General features: G+C 35.4%; 9 protein-coding genes across 9 annotated transcripts; 5 read left to right on the forward strand and 4 right to left on the reverse strand.

Annotated features, from left to right (window-relative positions):
- Window positions 1–378: 378 nt before the first annotated feature.
- WICANDRAFT_86990 (phosphatase PAP2 family protein) lies at window positions 379–2,090 on the reverse strand. Its single transcript, XM_019186087.1, has one exon. It carries the CDS (start codon window positions 1,788–1,790, stop codon window positions 852–854), a length of 939 nt encoding a protein of 312 aa, XP_019041159.1. The 5' UTR covers window positions 1,791–2,090; the 3' UTR covers window positions 379–851.
- Window positions 2,091–2,277: 187 nt separating this feature from the next.
- WICANDRAFT_60027 (uncharacterized protein) lies at window positions 2,278–2,600 on the forward strand (the record flags this gene model as incomplete). Its single annotated transcript, XM_019182924.1, has 2 exons — window positions 2,278–2,317; window positions 2,380–2,600. 2 exons carry the CDS (start codon window positions 2,278–2,280, stop codon window positions 2,598–2,600), a joined length of 261 nt encoding a protein of 86 aa, XP_019041160.1.
- Window positions 2,601–3,050: 450 nt separating this feature from the next.
- RTT106 (Rtt106p) lies at window positions 3,051–4,352 on the forward strand (the record flags this gene model as incomplete). The annotated part of the gene is made up of 2 exons (XM_019181381.1): window positions 3,051–3,112; window positions 3,248–4,352. The coding sequence occupies 2 exons, from the start codon at window positions 3,051–3,053 to the stop codon at window positions 4,350–4,352; spliced, it is 1,167 nt and encodes a 388-aa protein (XP_019041161.1).
- An 832-nt stretch (window positions 4,353–5,184) lies between these two features.
- WICANDRAFT_76134 (uncharacterized protein) lies at window positions 5,185–5,841 on the forward strand (the record flags this gene model as incomplete). Its single annotated transcript, XM_019184327.1, has 1 exon — window positions 5,185–5,841. One exon carries the CDS (start codon window positions 5,185–5,187, stop codon window positions 5,839–5,841), a length of 657 nt encoding a protein of 218 aa, XP_019041162.1.
- A 127-nt stretch (window positions 5,842–5,968) lies between these two features.
- RIO2 (protein kinase RIO2) lies at window positions 5,969–7,240 on the reverse strand (the record flags this gene model as incomplete). The annotated part of the gene is made up of 1 exon (XM_019182925.1): window positions 5,969–7,240. The coding sequence occupies one exon, from the start codon at window positions 7,238–7,240 to the stop codon at window positions 5,969–5,971; it is 1,272 nt and encodes a 423-aa protein (XP_019041163.1).
- Window positions 7,241–7,335: 95 nt separating this feature from the next.
- Window positions 7,336–9,466, reverse strand: SSB2 (Hsp70 family ATPase SSB2). The gene is given in 2 exon segments (XM_019186088.1): window positions 7,336–7,421; window positions 7,438–9,466. 1 exon segment carries the CDS (start codon window positions 9,393–9,395, stop codon window positions 7,554–7,556), a length of 1,842 nt encoding a protein of 613 aa, XP_019041164.1. The 5' UTR covers window positions 9,396–9,466; the 3' UTR covers window positions 7,336–7,421; window positions 7,438–7,553.
- A 2,067-nt stretch (window positions 9,467–11,533) lies between these two features.
- BRE4 (Bre4p) lies at window positions 11,534–14,797 on the forward strand (the record flags this gene model as incomplete). Its single annotated transcript, XM_019181082.1, has 2 exons — window positions 11,534–13,394; window positions 13,464–14,797. 2 exons carry the CDS (start codon window positions 11,534–11,536, stop codon window positions 14,795–14,797), a joined length of 3,195 nt encoding a protein of 1,064 aa, XP_019041165.1.
- Window positions 14,798–15,432: 635 nt separating this feature from the next.
- MRX7 (Mrx7p) lies at window positions 15,433–15,734 on the forward strand (the record flags this gene model as incomplete). The annotated part of the gene is made up of 2 exons (XM_019181394.1): window positions 15,433–15,474; window positions 15,531–15,734. 2 exons carry the CDS (start codon window positions 15,433–15,435, stop codon window positions 15,732–15,734), a joined length of 246 nt encoding a protein of 81 aa, XP_019041166.1.
- Window positions 15,735–15,920: 186 nt separating this feature from the next.
- VID27 (Vid27p) lies at window positions 15,921–18,314 on the reverse strand (the record flags this gene model as incomplete). The annotated part of the gene is made up of 1 exon (XM_019181323.1): window positions 15,921–18,314. The coding sequence occupies one exon, from the start codon at window positions 18,312–18,314 to the stop codon at window positions 15,921–15,923; it is 2,394 nt and encodes a 797-aa protein (XP_019041167.1).
- Window positions 18,315–18,746: the final 432 nt, after the last annotated feature.

Below are 18,746 nucleotides of genomic sequence, written 5' to 3' on the forward strand. Positions count from 1 at the left end.
TATTTATTATATATTCGAACATTAAATTTTTATTAGCTTTCTGCCCATTTGGTCAGGCAGTTAGCATTTTATCATTATTTACCATCATCATGGGTTCAAACCTGAGCTCTGATTTTAGGGTGAGTTTTAGTGGGTATTCCTCAACAAGAGGCGAGTCCCACACTGTTCCGTGGTGGAGAATAGGTTTCTCAGTTGGCTGAGAAGGATATTATAAGGAAGCCTGAATTCCAACATAGCGAGAAGCTTACAATCCAAGCGGTTCGTGCATAATTGCATTCCTCATCCAAGTTCATCAAATACATCAACTAAAAAAAAAAAAAAACTATATTAATATAATTATATTAATCAAAATTAGTTCATTTCTTATAACCTGCACTAGTATAATTTAACTTTCTAGCTGTGAAGTCGTCGATTTATCAGCAGCTGATCAGCTAGGCGCTATAGTTATTATAATATAATTATCAATCAAATATCAGTCATTATATTGCCATAGAAGATCAACTAATTAATAGTAGGAGTTGGGTTCCTTATTAAATAGGTATTGTTGATCGCCTAATTTCAGCGTACAATGTAATATATTCTGATCGATATAAAGATTATCTCCGGTAATACAGCCTATTTAGCTCAAATACTATTGATTTTGAATTGGTACTACGAGATGTTAAAGGTCTAAATGTCTAAATTAATGACTGATATGTAATATATTGGATGATATAAGATCAAAGAGATGATTGAAAAATAATTGCAAAGCGAAGAGACAAGTGAAAGGGTGCTCTTGCATCTTTATAAATCTGCAACTTTGTGTTCAAATGGGCATACATGCTCTTTCCCATGGATTAATATTGAATTGTTTAAACTTCACCTTTATCGGGTTTCAATTTGACTGTATACATGGTCGTGCTGGTGTGGGGCCTTGATTTGTTGTACGCATAATTTGAATGCTTAGATTTTGGAGGAAGTGGCGAGTCAGTACTTGATCCACTTGAGCTTTCATCATCAATTGTGGAGGCACGATCATCATACTCATAAAGGTCATCTTCTGGTAACTTCCAAAAACCACCAACACCTTTATACTTCTTTTCTGCTCCAATTCTTCTAGGTGGGAAAGCTTTTCCTCCATTCTTGACATCTTTGAAATAAGGGAAGTAGAAATGATAACCAACACAACTTGCAAAAATGCCAATCAAGACTCCTGCAATGAGATCAATGAAAAAATGGCGGTTATCAGAGTATCTTGTAGCTGTAATGAATGTTGAAAAAAAGAATGGTAAAATCGAGACAAAAATCTTGAATGCAACACCTCTATTATCAAAGATTCTATGACGACTTGCAAACACAAAAAAACTGAAGGTTGCTGAAGTAAATGATGTTGAAGCATGTCCCGAGGGGAAACTTTTAAAACCTTCATCAATCTCTCTAATAACAGCATTTGTACATATGGCAACATTCGAAAGTGATCCAAATGGGGGTAAATCAAAGCTTGAAGGAACACAACGCTGGATAAGATCAGGTCTAGGAGCACCCGTGACAATTTTCAAAATTGAGACAACTGCTGTTTGGAAGCTATGAGAGGCTAGAAATGCTAATAAGGCACAATGAATATTCCAAAGTTTTCTACTCATGCAACTTGAGGAAAACCCAAAGATTGAAATGACTTGAATAATAGGAAGGGCTAAGGAAATGACAAGGAGTGCGTTTGTTGGAACTAAATTATCATCATCACGGTAAAAAGTGTGGGCAAGGGAGTCGTCAGCTAGGGAAAATTCATGATATTTTGGATGTGAGTTCATTCTGTATGCAACAAATGTTATGAGTAATACACTATGTTGAATTTAGCAAATTCACTTCATGGAAAGATTTCAGACGATATGAGGTATTCACGAACGTGTAAATGATCCAATCAAAGACATAGGTGAGTAAAGTGAGCAATGAGAATTTGAAGTTCTTGATCTTAAAGAACATATCCTTGGATTTTCTAACGGCCATTTTTACAATGTATTATTCGATTCCTGTCAGCAGTCCATAACCACTAAGCAATAGATACATTGTTTGACAAATTCTCATAATGTTGTTGAAAGAAATTGTGAATCTGCTTTTGTGTCAAAGATTTGGATTTTTTTGAGCCTGTCTAAATTTCGCGAATACGAGCATTTACCCGCAATTCGAAATATTCGCGGAAATCATTATTAGATGATGAAAAGCGCTTTGAACAGTTCTTGAAGTCACCAATTGCAACAGATTCCAAAAGAAGAAGATTAGAATATTGTTAGTTACAAGATGGTTGGGACATTAAGTTACGTCGGATGGGCAGGTTTCGGTATGTTTGTCGTTGTGTGGTGAAGATCTTGAAGGATAATAGTACTAACAGATTGTCCTCAGGGGTTTTAGCTAGAGGATTTCAACTTGGTATTTTACGTAGACCTTGGGGCCATTTTAAAATGGGTTATGTTTATTCAGCTGCTCTTTGGACCGGTATAGGCTATTTCTTCTACAAGGTTGTTGATGCTGAAGATGAGATTTTGAATGAACGTGTTAAGAAGCTCCATGAGGCAAGAGCCAGAAGAAAACAAGAAGCTGCCGTTCCAGCTGCTGAGAATTGATGGGATCACGGTGCTAGCATTCTAACGATTACTCATTTATTATGATTATTTATTTATTTATTTATTTATTTATTCAACTTATTTATATTAGGCAGATTTTGCACATACATGGATGCTTATTCTTCAGAGAAATGTGTAGAAGCAGAGTGCTTCGATTCTTAATTTGTTGGCTAATGTCTCAGAGAAACTAAAAGAGATATTATAGTTGTAATCTAATATGGTTTTTTTCTTTTCTTTTCCCAAAGTTTCGATGTCAAGCTCACCATTTAATGCTCGAACGTCCTGGTGCCCACAAATCAACATTTTCCCAATCAACGAAAAACATGTTCAAGAATTCTGAAAAACAAATTGAAAAATAAACGGTGAAAAACTATGCCCATGTCAACAACAAAACCCCTTTAAACTCCTCTTTACGTCAACCACACTGATACTAACATCACACCAACCCAAATGTCATTTGTTGATGAATTACCTGCTACTTTGAAAGCCAAAATCATCAATATTTCTGGTACGTTGCAAGTTCCCAATTCACTTCTCATCTTTTTGTTGTTTCCTTGACCCATGTTTTTTTATCAACTAGTTTCGCGTCAAAAAGATTTGTATGAAAACAAAACAGATTAATACTAACTTTTAACTTAAATAGAGAGCAATCCAGAGGCTCTAGAAGTATTCGAAGAACTATACAACCATCTGTCATCTGACTCATCATCCAAAAAGAGAAAAATCGCAGATGTTGACGATAGAGATTACTATGAAATAGACTCGATAGACCCAGCTACAATCATATTCCAACTTCGAGAACTATCATTCCAATCCCCATTAAGAAAGAAGCTCAACTTGACATTTTCCATATCACCAGTCACCCAAAAGCCTATACTATCTGTTGCTAAATCCAATGGAGACAAACCAGACTTGGTCATTGATGAATTGACGAAGGATAATATAACATTTTCAACATTCTTACCAGCCCCAGAAAAGAAAAACTTGCTATACTTTGTCGTCTTCTATCAAAGAAACTTAGGTGCTGCTTTCCAAAATGAACCAATTGTGTTAACAATGAACAAAGAACAAGTTAATAAACAATTGGTTGGTGAAAAATTGATAAAAGAAGGTGAAGATTTCAAACTATACATTCAACGTCAAGCTGCTGTTTCTGGGTTCAAAGTCAGTGAAACCTTCCAAGGTAATTTCAATTCATTTTTTGTCCAAGCTCATAGAGGTACTAAAGAAGGTATTTTATATTTCTTACCAAATCACATTTTGTTTGGGTTCAAAAAACCTATACTATTGTTCAGATCGCAAGATATTGATTCTATTTCATACTCTTCGATCACAAGAGTTACTTTCAATGTTACACTTGTTTTGAAAGATGGTGATAAGTTTGAATTCAGTATGATTGATCAAAGTGATTTTGCAAACATTGATGATTATATTAAAAATAGACAAGTTTTAGACAATTCAATGAGTGAAGCATTGAAAGCCAAACCACTTACAAAGAATCAAGAAAGTGGTGCTTTGGCTGAAGCTGAACAACAATTACCTGAAGGTTATGAAGAAGAAGGTGGTGAAGTTGATGATGACGACGATGAAGAAAATGATGCCAATTTCCAAGTTGGTGTCGAAGTTGATGATACTTCAGATGTCAGTGATGATGAACAGTCAGGGTCTGGTGAAGAGGAAGAGGATGACGATGAAGACGAAGACGAAGAAGATGAAGATCAAGAAGTTGATTTAAACAGTGATGATGATTAATCAATGAACCATTTAATGTATACTAGACTAAATTAATGGAATTAATGCTAAGTGAATTTGTATCAAATTGTAACTTCTAATGGGTGCTAAACTGTCCAAGGATTGCACAAGGCCTGCTACAAAAATAAAAGTGTATATAGGGCTAGATGCGCTAGCTCTTTAGTTGACTTAAGGCAAGTTTTCAAATGCCATCAACGAAAGTACCATCATCCAAGCTTAATTCGGTTAATGTTCGGTCATTGAACATCCAAGAAAGTTGAAGAGAGTGCTTTCAACTTCAATTTCAGAACATACACAGAGCTTGTAACTTGTAACATTACTTAAACGATGAGTTAACTTGACATCAAGACATTGGTTTCGTAAGCCTTGAGTCAGGCTTTAAAATTAGCCACTTTTTTTGTAAGTGAAACACGTCCTCAGTGCTCACGGGCAGTACTCAAAGGCAGTGACAGCAACGCAATTATCCTAAAATAAACCTGATGGATCGTATCCAAGGACCCTTGGGACTTTTGACTTAACTTTAACTATTGAATTGGCTATTATTACCCTTCAAATTACCCCAGTAATAGCTTTCACAGAAGCCTTTGCAATTTCCATCACCAAAATTGATCTGAAATCTGACCAAAGATCCCCTTTCCGGCATTGTACCTGATCTGCATGGTGATGCATCGCAATTTCACCTGTCGTTGAAGAATTACAAAATTGGGGGCCATATGAATAAGCACAATCGAGGTAAATATGAGTATAAAAGGAGTGAAGTAAGCTGTTTTTAGATCTCAATTTCATGAATTTTTGTTTATTCCTTCAATAATATCAACTACAAAAGAAATCAATGTCTGCTAACGATTATTACAGCTCTGGTGATAAAAACCAACAATACAATCCTCAACAAAACCAAGGTCAACAAGGTCAACAAGTTGCCGGTGGCGATGGTGAAAGAGGTTTAGGTGCCACTTTACTTGGTGGTGCTGCTGGTGCCTACGGTGGTAACAAATTAGGTGGTAGCCACTCAACTCTTGGTTCAATTGGTGGTGCTATCCTTGGTGCCATTGGTGCCAACAAAGCTGAAGATGCTTTTGAAGACCGTAAAGAAGGTCATCACGGTGGTGGTGGTGTCTTCGGTTTTGGTGGTGGTAATGAAGGCCATGAAGGTGGTCGTCATGAAGGTGGTCGTAATGAATATGGTGGAAACTCTGGCTTTGGCGGTGGTCGTAATGAATACGGTGGAAACTCTGGTTTTGGTGGTGGTCGTAATGAATATGGCTCATCAGGTCGTGATGAATACGGATCATCAGGTTTTGGTGGTGGTAGAAATGAATATGGATCATCTGGCCGCAATGAATATGGGTCATCAGGTTTTGGTGGTGGTAGAAATGAATATGGATCATCTGGCCGTGATGATTATGGTGGTAGAAATGAATACGGAAACCAAGGTGGCTTCGGTGGTAATCAAGGTGGTTTTGGTGGTAACCAAGGTGGTAGATGGTGATCAGTTTGATGAAGATGTATATTAGTTAATTTGAAAAGGTGCGTTGATCGCTATTGTGTTACGAATATAAAGTTATTTTACGAGTTTAAATAATCCAAATCTAGTAGTTTATTTAATGCCATCCGATCTATTCATCCAGAATGTAATTACCCAATTTATCCATCTTCAAGTTTTCAACACCATGCTGTAATGCTTCGATAATACGTTCGTTTTCTTCCTCTTCAGCTTCACTATCCTCTTCTGTACTATCTTCTTCCTCACTGTAATCTTCATAATCTTCTTCAGAATAATCATCTTCTGGCTCTTCGTCTTCACCGACAACTTCAAAATCATCGTTAGTTTCTTCAACACCAATTCTCATACTTTCCACAGCAGCTTCATAATCATTATCATTCTTTTTCTTCTTGCTATAACCAGATGCCTCCACAACAACATCCAAATCTGCCACTCTTTTGACATCTCTTTTGAAATCTGGATACAAGTATTTGAAACCTTCACCATAACCATCTGTATCAACCATAGTAGAGTCTGTAATTGGGTCATAATTTAACTTCTTTCTGAAAAATCTTCTAATACATTCAACATCACGGTTGAAATAAGATTCTGCATCTGTGTGTTCAATGGAAATACATTGAGGGAAATCAATAACAATGAAATTATCTTGATATTTATCCAATGCATCTTCATTAACAATAATAATATTAAATTCATTGAAATCACAATGTATAAGCCCATGGTTTGCCAATTTTACAATGAATTTCATCAAGTCTGAATACAATTTTTTATGATCTGAATGTTCTCTCAATTGTCTCATTGGGAACCCATCAATCCACTGCATCAACACACAATGACGTGAATAATCATATGGTTCAGGAACTGAGAATCCATTTGTGAAAAGTGTACTCATGAATTGATATTCTTTATTAGCAGCTAACCTTGAAAGATACATCCAACTACCTGATGATCTATTTCTTAAATAATCACGATTGTTTTTAACAGTCTTGAATGAAGTTCTACCTAAACGATGAATCTTCAAAACTTTTTTATGACTGTTTTTATCAGATGTAGAGTAAATATCAGATTCTTTACCAACACCAATAGTAGTACCAACTGAATAAACTGTACCTCTATTCAACATTGATTTTAATGCAAGATAATCGTAACCTGAAAATGACATTCTATAACCATCATATTTGGCATTTCTTAATTTTTGGATCAATTTCAGTTTAGCAAGATCTGAAATACATCTGTTTGTACCTGATATAGATCTTAAACCACCTATTTGATGAATCATTTGAGTTGGAACAACTTCATGGTTACGAGAACCCATTTCCACAGCTGTAAGCACACGGAAATCATCCGGTGTCAAGTATCTCATGTGAGAGATATCTAGTTTCATCTTGAATTAAATTGTTTAAAGGTAAATGGATTGACTACTTGTAGGTTGTTGAACTTGTATCTTCATTCTTCTAATCTTCATCAAGCTTATACCTAAAAAAATTTTAGAGATGAGTGGGCGAACCGATGAGCTTTTTTACCCTGCAAATTCATTCGCGAAAATGGCATTCATCATAACCTCGTTCAAGAAAACTGCAAATAAACTACAATTCTTTTAATTAAACCGCATTTTTTCTTTTTTTTGAAAACTAAATAAACCTAACTTTGATAATAAAAGCCAATACTATCAAAATATTAAATTAAAAAGATGCATCTTAACGAGTAGCCATAGCTTTGGTGACAACACGTTTCAAACCAACTTCAGCTTTTCTGTAATCATCAGCAGTTGATTCTTCAATTTCTAAAGCAGCTAAAGCATCAGATAAAGCAGCTTCAATCTTATCTTTTGAACCACGTTTTAATTTGGAAGATAAGACTGGGTCAGTGACGGTAGCTTCAATTGATGAAACGTATGATTCTAAACGTTGTTTAGCTTCATGACGTTTTGAGAAAGCTTCATCAGAAGATTTGAATTTTTCAGCTTCTTCAATAGCTTTTTCAATATCAGCAGATGATAAACGACCAACAGCGTTAGAGATGGTAATGTTGGCAGATTTACCAGTTGATTTTTCAACAGCAGTAACCTTTAAGATACCGTTAGCATCAACTTCGAAGATAGCTTCTAAGACTGGTTCACCAGCTGGTAAAGGTGGGATACCTTTTAAGTCAAATTCACCTAATAAAGTGTTTTCAGCACAGTTAACACGTTCACCTTGGTAAACTGGGAATTGAACAGTGGTTTGGTGGTCAGCAACAGTGGTGAAAGTTCTTCTTTTGATGGTTGGAACAGTGGTGTTTCTTGGAACAACTGGAGCGAAAACGTTACCTTGCATAGCAACACCTAATGATAATGGGGAGACATCTAATAATAATAAATCTTTAGTGTCATCTGAGGTTGATTGACCAGTTAAGATAGCACCTTGAACGGCAGCACCGTAAGCAACAGCTTCATCTGGGTTAATAGATTTTTCTAATTGTTTACCATCAAAGAAATCTGATAATAATTTTTGAACTTTTGGAATACGGGTAGAACCACCAACTAAGACAACTTCATCAACTTTATCTTTTGAGATTTTAGCATCTTTCAAGACTTGTTCAACTGGGTCTAAAGTAGATTTGAATAAAGCAGCGTTAATATCTTCGAAACGAGCTCTTGAGATGTTTGAAGCGAAATCTTCACCATCGAATAATGAATCAACTTCAACAGTAGTGGTAGCAACTGAAGATAAAGTACGTTTAGCACGTTCAGCAGCAGTTCTTAAACGACGTAAAGCTCTTGAATCACCAGAGATATCGTTACCAGTTTTCTTTTTGAATTCAGCTTTGAAGTGTTCTAATAAGTTGGTATCGAAATCTTGACCACCTAAATGAGTATCACCAGCAGTAGCTTTAACGGTGAAAACACCACCAGCAATGTGTAATAATGAAACATCAAAAGTACCACCACCTAAATCGAAAATTAAGACATGTCTTTCTTTTTCAGATTTACCGGCACCTAAACCGTAAGCAATAGCAGCGGCAGTTGGTTCGTTAATGATACGTAAAACGTTTAAACCAGAAATGGCACCAGCATCTTTGGTAGCTTGACGTTGAGCATCATTGAAATAAGCTGGAACAGTAATAACAGCTTTTTCAACTTTTTGACCAATTTTAGCTTCAGCAATTTCTTTCATTTTGGTTAAAACCATTGATGAAATTTCTTGTGGAGAGAAAGTTTTGGTTTCATCTAAGTATTCAACTTCAACTAATGGAGCACCGTTGGAGTCAATAACTTTGAATGGCCATGTTTTGATATCTTTTTGGACTGATTCATCATCGAAACGACGACCAATCAAACGTTTAGCATCGAAAACAGTGTTTTTTGGGTTTAAAGCAGCTTGATTCTTAGCAGCATCACCAATTAATCTTTCTTCAGAAGTGAAGGCGACGAATGATGGAGTAACACGGTTACCTTGTTCATTGGCAATAATTTCGACAGCAGAGTCGTAAGTAGCAACACATGAGTAGGTAGTACCTAAATCGATACCGATAGCACCTGGGAAAACACCTTCAGCCATTTTTGGTTATATTATAATGGGTTCTTAGTTATACCAAAAAAGTATGGATAAAAGAGAAGGATAAAATTTTCACTCAAATATAAAAAAAAATTTTTTTTTTCCCATCCTTCATCAGATTTTTCACCGAGTGATGAAAAATTTCTTACTGCGAAGAAAAACAACGGTGCTGCCTGTACCAGATATTACCCTCCGTGACTGAAAATACGCGCGGATTGCACAATTTTGGGCACAGTCCTTGGATCAACAAAGTGTGGATAAAAGATCTATAACCAAATTCTTTACATGTTTGTTGATGATTGGAGGTTCCCATTGATTATACTAATATGTTGTTATGCCACCATTCCTAAATTGATAAATATCAAACTCAATTATACGAAGTGCATCCCTGATTTGCTTTTTAGTACCTTGAACCCTAATAAATTGAATAACATTTTTACATCTCAAGTTCATATCATGGTTCATTTCACTATTCAAAGGAACCACTTTAACAACGGCCCTACTTCTCCTTCTGATGTCTTCAATCTTTCTTCCATTTTTGCCAATAAGAAACGTGACTTCTGGTCTTGTCAATTGAATCATTTTATAATCAATTTGGTCAGGAACTTCAGTTGTTGATTTAACCTCGATATTTTGTGGAATTTCTGGTCTCAAACTAATACTGTCAAAAGACTTCAATCCGGAACTCATAGGACGATTGTAACGCACTGTGTTGAAGCTATTGAAAGTGTCATTATCATTGACCAGAATTGTCAGTGCAGCTGTGGTTAAAAAATCGATACTTGAAGATTGAAGCTTAACAATTGTCCCTGGTGCAAGAAAGTATGAAGATTCTGTCAACGTGATTTGAAGGGATTCCAGCAAAGCGGGAGGTAAAGTAAACAGATCATGGGAGGGAATCAAAATGGAGAGAGAAAATTTACCATTGATGTTTGATGTGAAATATTCAATGTACTTAGATATCTATTGTCAGTGAAGGTTCAATTCATTATGTAACTTCAATACTCACGTTAATGACATCCATATATTGCCCAACAAGTCTGATGCACAAATCCCCAGTGACTTTGGCAACTTTCAGAACCTCCATATAACATTCTTCAGGTTGAGGTTTATAAGTGTTGAAAATTTTGACAATTTCAAGAGTGCCAGGCGGTACTTTAGATAATTGGCTATGAAGTTTCATTGAATCACTTATGAATCTTAAGCTTAATTTGGGCTCATCATACAGATCATAATTCCTTGTCGTGCTTGCCATCTTAACTGTGACTATGTGTTTTGAATGAAGTTGATCCAAGATCTTATCGTGTAACGCTTCATCTTGATAAATCTCAAATGCTGGTTTATTTGGGCTTGATAATGAATTGAATGACACAGCGGCTTTCAATGAGGAGTCCAAGAGGTCCATTTTGATGATTGTGTTCTGAAGATAATTCTGTAGTTGTTTGAGGTCAAATGCTTTGAATGTTGATAATTAAGCGCTGAGATTGATCCAGGCCATTTGGGTCCAGGCACAACCAGGACAAATGCATTGGCAGAGAGGCTGAAGATGGTACTACGAATTTAATCGTTATGGAATAGATATCGTTAATAGTTATGAAATAAAGTATCTGTAATTATTTCCATATCCAAGTTTATAGAATCATGGTCCGTCACCATCGCTTGTGTTCACCTTCTCTTGCTTCTAAGTCCGTCACTGTGCTCCTGTCAAAGGTTTGAAGTAGCCAAAGCACTCTACAAGTCTGTTATACTGGTCCCAGTAAAGCTGTCACCAATCGCCCTGCCCAGCCCATCTAGCTTCTGCCTAGCTGGGAAATGCCTGGCTCTGATAAAAGCTCACCGCGTGGTCTCATGATTGGCTCTAGCCTCACCTTTTGACGTATCACGATAAAAAAAAATTAGGTGCCTATTCGATTTGACAGATTCACACCTTCAACATCAGAATATAAAACACTTCTATCAACCGCTCATTACTATCAATCTGGTATACTTTAATATCACCAAGGTCTAAAGACTACACTAATTTATCAAGAATGCTGCCTAATGAGCATGTCAATATGAAAGGCGCAAGCCATGTGGACTCATCAACTGGATTATCATCATCATCATTCCACCAAGGAAATATACCCAAGCTTGACCAATCTATGAATTCAATCAGAAGAATCCTAGAAAGTGGTCCTAGTGCCTCAAACTTCAAAAGAGATGATTCAAACTTGCTAAAATCAACTTTCAAGCTTGGGTCTGACTCTAACCTACGCCCAAACCCTCGAACTTCTATGTCACAATTGAAGTTGTATCAACTATCAAATACAGATGCAACTTACAAAGACTTGAAAAGATTCGATTTAGAAGAGCTTCGAAATGGGTTCTTTGATCCAATCTATGTTAATCCAAAACATACAGCTTCATTAAATGATCATTATCATGAGAAACCGAAAACATCAACCTTTTTCAACAGATGTAAACAAAGTTTTCATTCACATTTCCAAAACTTTTGGAAAGATTTCAACAATTCCAAAATCATCTTGACAAAATTTTTCATTGCATATTTCATCTCCATAATACTCTGTCTTGTGGAAAAACCAGGAAACTGGTTTGGAAGATATAGGGTATTTCTCCCCATCTCAACTTTAATTAACCATCCTGTCCATTCAATCGGTGCTCAGTTAGAAATTACAATACTGTCTATAGTAGGATTAGCTATAGGGTTAGGATGGTCTTCATTAGCATTATACATATCCACAGCGACTCAACCAACTAGAAATCATCAAGGTGGGATATTAGCTGGCTCATTGTTCATTGGGATCTTCTTTATGGGTTGGTTTAAAGCTTATTTCATTAGGTTTTACTATTTGTTTTTATCATCAGGTTTTGTTTTGATCTTTTTGTCAACAAATTTGGATTTGAAGTCCACAGTAATCAATTGGAAAGATTGTTGGAACATAGGGATACCTTATCTTTTCGGTTTATTAGTTTCATTATTCGTCTCCCTAGTGTTTTTCCCAGATGTTGGTCATGAAAAAATATTGAATTCTATACTTGATTCAGTCACCAGCATCAAGGATTTAATTGTTGCATATACAGAGGCTCAAGAAGATGATGATTCCGATAAAATATTCAAGTTGACTCAATTACAGAAAAATTTAACATACAAAACATTAATGCTTTCAGAAAACTTCAGAGAATACTTGAGTGAGGTTAAAGTATCAATATTTCTTGATGAAGATTTAAAGAAAATCAGAAACCACTTGAATTTTGCAATCAGTCCATTACGTGCAATTCCATCACCTACAAATATGTATTTCAAACCAACAACTACACTAGAGACTTCACAAAGTAATGAACACTCTACTGATGTTTCAGGGTTAGCCACCGCTATTGGATCAGGGATGGCTACACCTTTACCAAAGCCAAATGTCCCATTAGCATTTATGCAGCATCCTCATTTTGGTAATAATAATAAACTGCTTTATACTTCTATCATTAATGAAGCTTTCAATGAACCATTGTTTAAATTGCTCACCCAAATGATTGACAATTTGACACATATTGATACCTCATTGAAGAAATTTGGTAAATTATCAACTAATGATCACCAATCAAAACAACAAATTATTGAATCGCTGAAAAACTCACAATTGTTATTAAAGAAAAGGGTTTGGCAAATTGATGCTGCCTATAAAAAGTTTACAAAATCTGAAAGTTTTTGTAGAGACCTTTTGAATGAAGAAACTGTTATTGATATGTTTTTATTTTTGAGATATTCAAGACAGTCTGCAACAATGATGATCAGTCTTTCAGAAGTTGTGGAAAAATCTTGTGAACATGTATCAAGATGGAAGTTTTTTTGGTACAATTATCCTTGGAGAAGATCCCTCAGAAGATTACCAAAACAGTGTTTAAGAGATCAAGGTGCTGATTCTATTTTTTACTACTTTGAAACAAAATTAGATGTTGATGATGCCTTTGAAAGAATCTACAATTTGAACACTTCAAGAATTAAAAGTCATCATCACGAGGAACAACAGGAGAAGGAAGAGTCATCACATCCATTAGCTGAAAAGGGAGAAGAAGATATCAAAAAGAACAAAACAATCAGAGCTATTGATCACAATGATTTCAGTTATCACTCCACTGATAACCCGTTACGTTTCAAATTATGGAGACTCTCAAGAAGACTGAATGATTCAGAAACCAAGTATGCCTTTAAAATTGCATTCGTATTGGTGTTTTTATCGCTACCTGCATGGCTAAAAGAATCTAATCATTGGTATTACCAATATAATTGTTTTTGGACCCCATTATTAGTTTATTATTTCCTAAGTCCTAGAAATTCAGGTAATTGGGAAAATTTATCAACGAGAATAATATGTTGGTTTATCGGTTGTTTTTGGGGATGGGCTGCCAACCAAGCTAGACATTTCAGAAACCCAATTGTCATTGGTGCATTTGCTACTATTATTTGTGTTCCGTTTGCATTTGGATTTTTAGTTAAGCCTCACCCAAGATCTAGTTTAATTTCATTGATGTCCTTCACAATCATTTCCATTAATTGTTATGTTCAAGCAGATGGTGACTCTACTGATGCTATTTTTGATTTCACTTGGACCACATCAGTGGCTATTTTAATCAGTGTTGTTACTTCAATCTTCACAAATTGGTTGATTTGGCCGTTCATTGCAAGAAATGAATTTTACAAATCTTGTTCTTCACTACTGTCACATATTGGTCAATGCTACCAAACTGTCACTGAAAGATATCTTTATAGAGATGAGAAAGATGACCCAACTGATTTGACTTTAGAATTGGCTAATATTAGAGAAGTTAGAATGTCTCAAAGTTTATTTGCTGTTAGAGAATTATTGACAAAGGCAAAACGGGAGCATGATTATTCTCACTCATTCAAATATAAAGTATTTGAAGATTTATTAAACTCTTGTGAGCTGATCTTAGAGAAAACCATTGAAGCTAGAATTTCAGGTGTTTATTTCCATGTTTGGGAACAAGATAAAGATGAAGATACCACACAGGCTTTATTATCAATTCGTCGTGACTCAGTTGCAACAGTGATTTATCTGTTTTATATTTTATCAAATGGGTTCAAAACAAGGTCAAACATTCCCAAATATTTACCATCTGCTATAACAATTAGAAAGAGATTATATGATTTCATTGGGAGATTAGAAGCTCAGAGAGAAGAGAAATCAGCCGCAAATGAGACCATTGCTACTCAATTGGAGAAAAGATTAGCATCATTAGTGAATCAAGCAGATTACGGTAAATCACACTGGACTGAAGTTCACGGTATGGCTTTTGCGAGGGCATTCACCACAATCACAGAAGAATTGGAAAACATTATAGGGTTCTCCAAAGAAATTTTGGGAGAGGAAGGTTTGTTTGACGATTGAGTTGACAAAAGAAGTTTTGGATTTTGATGTGTTTGTTTGTATGAAAATATAGAGTTACATAGTTTGTTGAATCATTAAATAAGTTTCATTAAATTATTCATTTGTAGTACATCTGGGAACATTGAAAGCACACGTCGCTTTAACCACCACCAGCTATTAAAAACACAAGCACCTAGAGACACAACGAATGATAAAATTGAATTAAGCTGTAAGCAGATCAACTGCCATATAATTTGAGATGAATTGTTGTGAACCACTGACTTTCTTGACTCTATTGGGATTTAACAGTTTTTGTACTTGAAGAAATTGTATGATACACCACAATCAAAGTGAATGTAACAATACCGAAGTAAATGGCCATTTGGTTTAATTGATCATCCGTTATCATTTTAAGTTACTTTATGGATTTGTTTATAGGTCTTCAACTGCAAAGTGCTTAATGTAATTCAAGTTGTACGTGTTCTTCATCAGATATATTTCAAAATTCGCGGAAAATCAAGGTATTACCCGTATGATTATCTAATCATCATACAAAATTTAAACCACGAACCATATACACTTCTTGACATCATTTTAATGTTCATATACCTCTTCTAGTATTTGCATTTGTTTTGATCAGAGAGTAATTCAACACAATGAAGTCTCCAAGAAACCTTGAAGAGTTTCTTTACTTGAAAGTACGTTTCCAATCGCAAGTGATTTTAGATCATTGAACTAACTTGTACAACCATAGCTGATGAATAGTCCAGCATTCCATCGATTTGTAAGAAATATATACTTTAAAGTCAATGGTATACAACCTCCAACCCGCCCACTTCATGAGCAACATGCAGCAGACCATTTGTTTCAACCAACTTCTGCACAAAAGTTTAAAGCTTACAGACTACTTTTCTATGATGAATGGAGAGCTACATTTGGATTTCCAAGAAAGCATTAAATAATTGTCAAACTGTTCATTAAAAAATAGCTATATACCAAACATCAAATATAAAACAAACACACAAAATTGGCCAACATGATCACGAATTAGGAACTGGGAATTAGAAAAAGAAAAAGAAATCAACTTGGATGCAAAATAGAAAACAATAAAAGGGAGGGAAAAGGCAAAACCATCAAGTTGATCTTAGAAAAAACCTTCACGTGGAACGTATGCTAAAGTTTGTCTGTCAGCTTTACGGAAAGCTTTCTTGTTGACAATACCAACATCATCATCCAATGCCACAATAACGTTCTTATCAGTACCAAACTTGAAGTTATCAGCAACAACATTTGAAGAGTATCTTTTGATCATATATGGTTCTGTATCACCACGCAAAATTTTTCTTAATGACCAAGTAATAGCATATGGGCCCGACGAGGAAACAATCGTTTGTTCTTTGGCATTGATACCAGTGTTGAAATGTGCTTTTGAAAAATTCAAAGGTGTACCAGTCAATTGTTTTATAGATGCAACATGTTCTGGGGAGATCTTCAAAGTTCTAGCTTTTGGAACATTATCCTTACCAAATGATTTCTTGAATCCCAAGGAGCCAGCATTTGCACCAGATTTGATAGTTAAATCAATCAAAATTAAATATGTTTGACATGTAGCTAATAACCATTTACCATCTGCAGAAGTCTCAACAAATTTGATCGAATCACCAATAGCAGGAATCAATGATTTAGCTCTGATACCTAATCTGTCATACAATCTTAAATCACCTTTATCAGAAGCAACAGCAATGAAACCATCTTCTGTGGTACCAAATGAGCTGAATCCGTTTTTGGTGGCGTATGTTTTGTATTCACTTTCAACCAATTTATCACCGTTGACTCTTGGATCAACTTTAAACAAACCTTTATCAGAAATACCCAAGAATGTTTGTTCTCCAGTCATTTGATTGAATTTCTTGGATGGACCAAAGTCAACAACTGGTAAATCTTCTTTAACTTTCCATTCATCAACAATTTTACCATATTCCAAATCCATTCTGTAAAGGGTATCTTTTTTATCACCTTGCATAACCAAAGAACGATCTTCAGTATGTAACATCATCTTCGTAGGACTGAACTGTTTCTTATCACCAATTGACAAATTTTCAATAGCTGTTGCGAATTCTAGATCATCATCATCAGTTGTTTTGAAAACACCAATACGATTACCTCTAGTAACATATGAACGATCATTTTTGAAAGCAATTGTTAAATTCTTATTTTGAGACCCTTTGAAGTAGTTCTTTTTGACTTCATCTTCTTCTTCGTCTTCCGAATCTGAGAATCCTTCTTTACGAAGACCGGTACGTAAATTCACAGCTCTTGATGATTTTTCTTGCTCTTCCTCTTCCTCTTCTTCCTCTTCTTCAGGATAATCAGCCATATCTTGGTCTTCTTCATTTGTGTTGAAAGCATCAAGAACATATTGTTTTTCAGAAGCTTCAGCTTTTTGCCATTTTGATTTATTGGCAGCTTCCCAAGCAGCTCTCATATAACCTGTTTGGAACTCTAACAACTCTTGTGGTGCTTCAAATCTTAATAGCCATGAAAACACTTCATCGTCTCCTGTTTCGTAGTTGAAAATAAATGAAACAACTTCATAATTGAAAACAGGATTTAGTTTCGGACTGATTAGAGTTCCTAGACTAATACCAGATTTACTTTTAATGGACAACCAATATTCCCATTTACCGAGATCTAATACTGTAACAGTACCATCTGTATCTTGTAATGAAAAGCTTTCAGTAGTTGGATCGTAAAGTCTTAATTCAGCTGCAACCTGAACAATTTCTTCACCAGTTGGTTCTTTGACTTGTTCGACTTCTTTCTTCGCAAGATCATCTTTTTTAGGTGTGGCTGGTTGAGAAATACGAGATGGTATTGGTGATGTAGCTGCAGCACCTGTGACTTCTTCTGCATCTTCATAGATTGAGTCTTCACCTTCATCTTCACTTGTAACGCTCAAAAGATTTTTGGTTGGTGTGTTTCCAATGGATTTTGAAAGTGTTGCTTCAATACTTTCTGATTCAGGATCGAAGACAAATTCATCTAATTGTTCAGTAGTAACACCTGCAGACGACTTTGAGTATTTTCTTTCAAATTCGCAACAATAAACAGTTTTCATGAAATGTTCCACTTCACTTGATTTAATTGATTCATCAACAACGAATTCAAACCTTTCACCATCATCACCATCTCTGTTGCTCCATGAAACAATCAAGGATCCACTTCTATTAAAATGATGAATTTTTAATGACTTATCAATCAAAAAGACTCTTTCATCTTGAAACTCTGCAAAATCATCTTCTTCCTCATCGTCATCACCTTTTAATTGTTCTTCACCTTCAGCAAAAGCTCGTTGAATAACAAGTTGATAATTGTGTGGAGCAGATGTTTCACGAACAGAAGCAGCAGCATCCGTATACAAGCATTCACTTGCTGATTTAGGTGATCCCAAACTTCTTTTTAAAAATAGCTGACCAGAAGGGATCATTGAAAGATCATCCTTAGGTGAAGACCCTAAAAACTTCTTTAGAAAGTTCATCCTTGCAATATTTCAATAATGAAAATAATTGACAATCTCTGGAGAGCAGCTTAAACCAAGATTATTTAAATATTGGGAATTATCCAACAGGCTTGCAATGAAAATAAGATAACTTTATCTCAAATTGTGCTGTCTATTGATATATCAACTTTTGGCCTCTCAATTTTTTTCGTACAACCTTTTCAAAATCAAAACAAACAATTCGAGATCCGGGACCATCAAGTCACGTGTGCAGTCGTAAATGGTAATTTTTCTATCAAAAATATTTCACTTTTAGATGTTAGAGATGCTTTAAAGAGAACTTGGATCTGAACCCTGTCTACTGAAAGAAAAAGGTGTTTGTTGATGCTACTGATACGAAGAATATTAGGTGGTGCCAATGGGATTACTCATTTGGCTGGATGTGGCCCACTGAGCAGGAGATATTTCAGT

The sequence above is a fragment of the Wickerhamomyces anomalus genome (assembly GCF_001661255.1).
Source record: "Wickerhamomyces anomalus NRRL Y-366-8 unplaced genomic scaffold WICANscaffold_1, whole genome shotgun sequence".
Taxonomy (NCBI): domain Eukaryota; kingdom Fungi; phylum Ascomycota; class Saccharomycetes; order Phaffomycetales; family Wickerhamomycetaceae; genus Hansenula; species Hansenula anomala.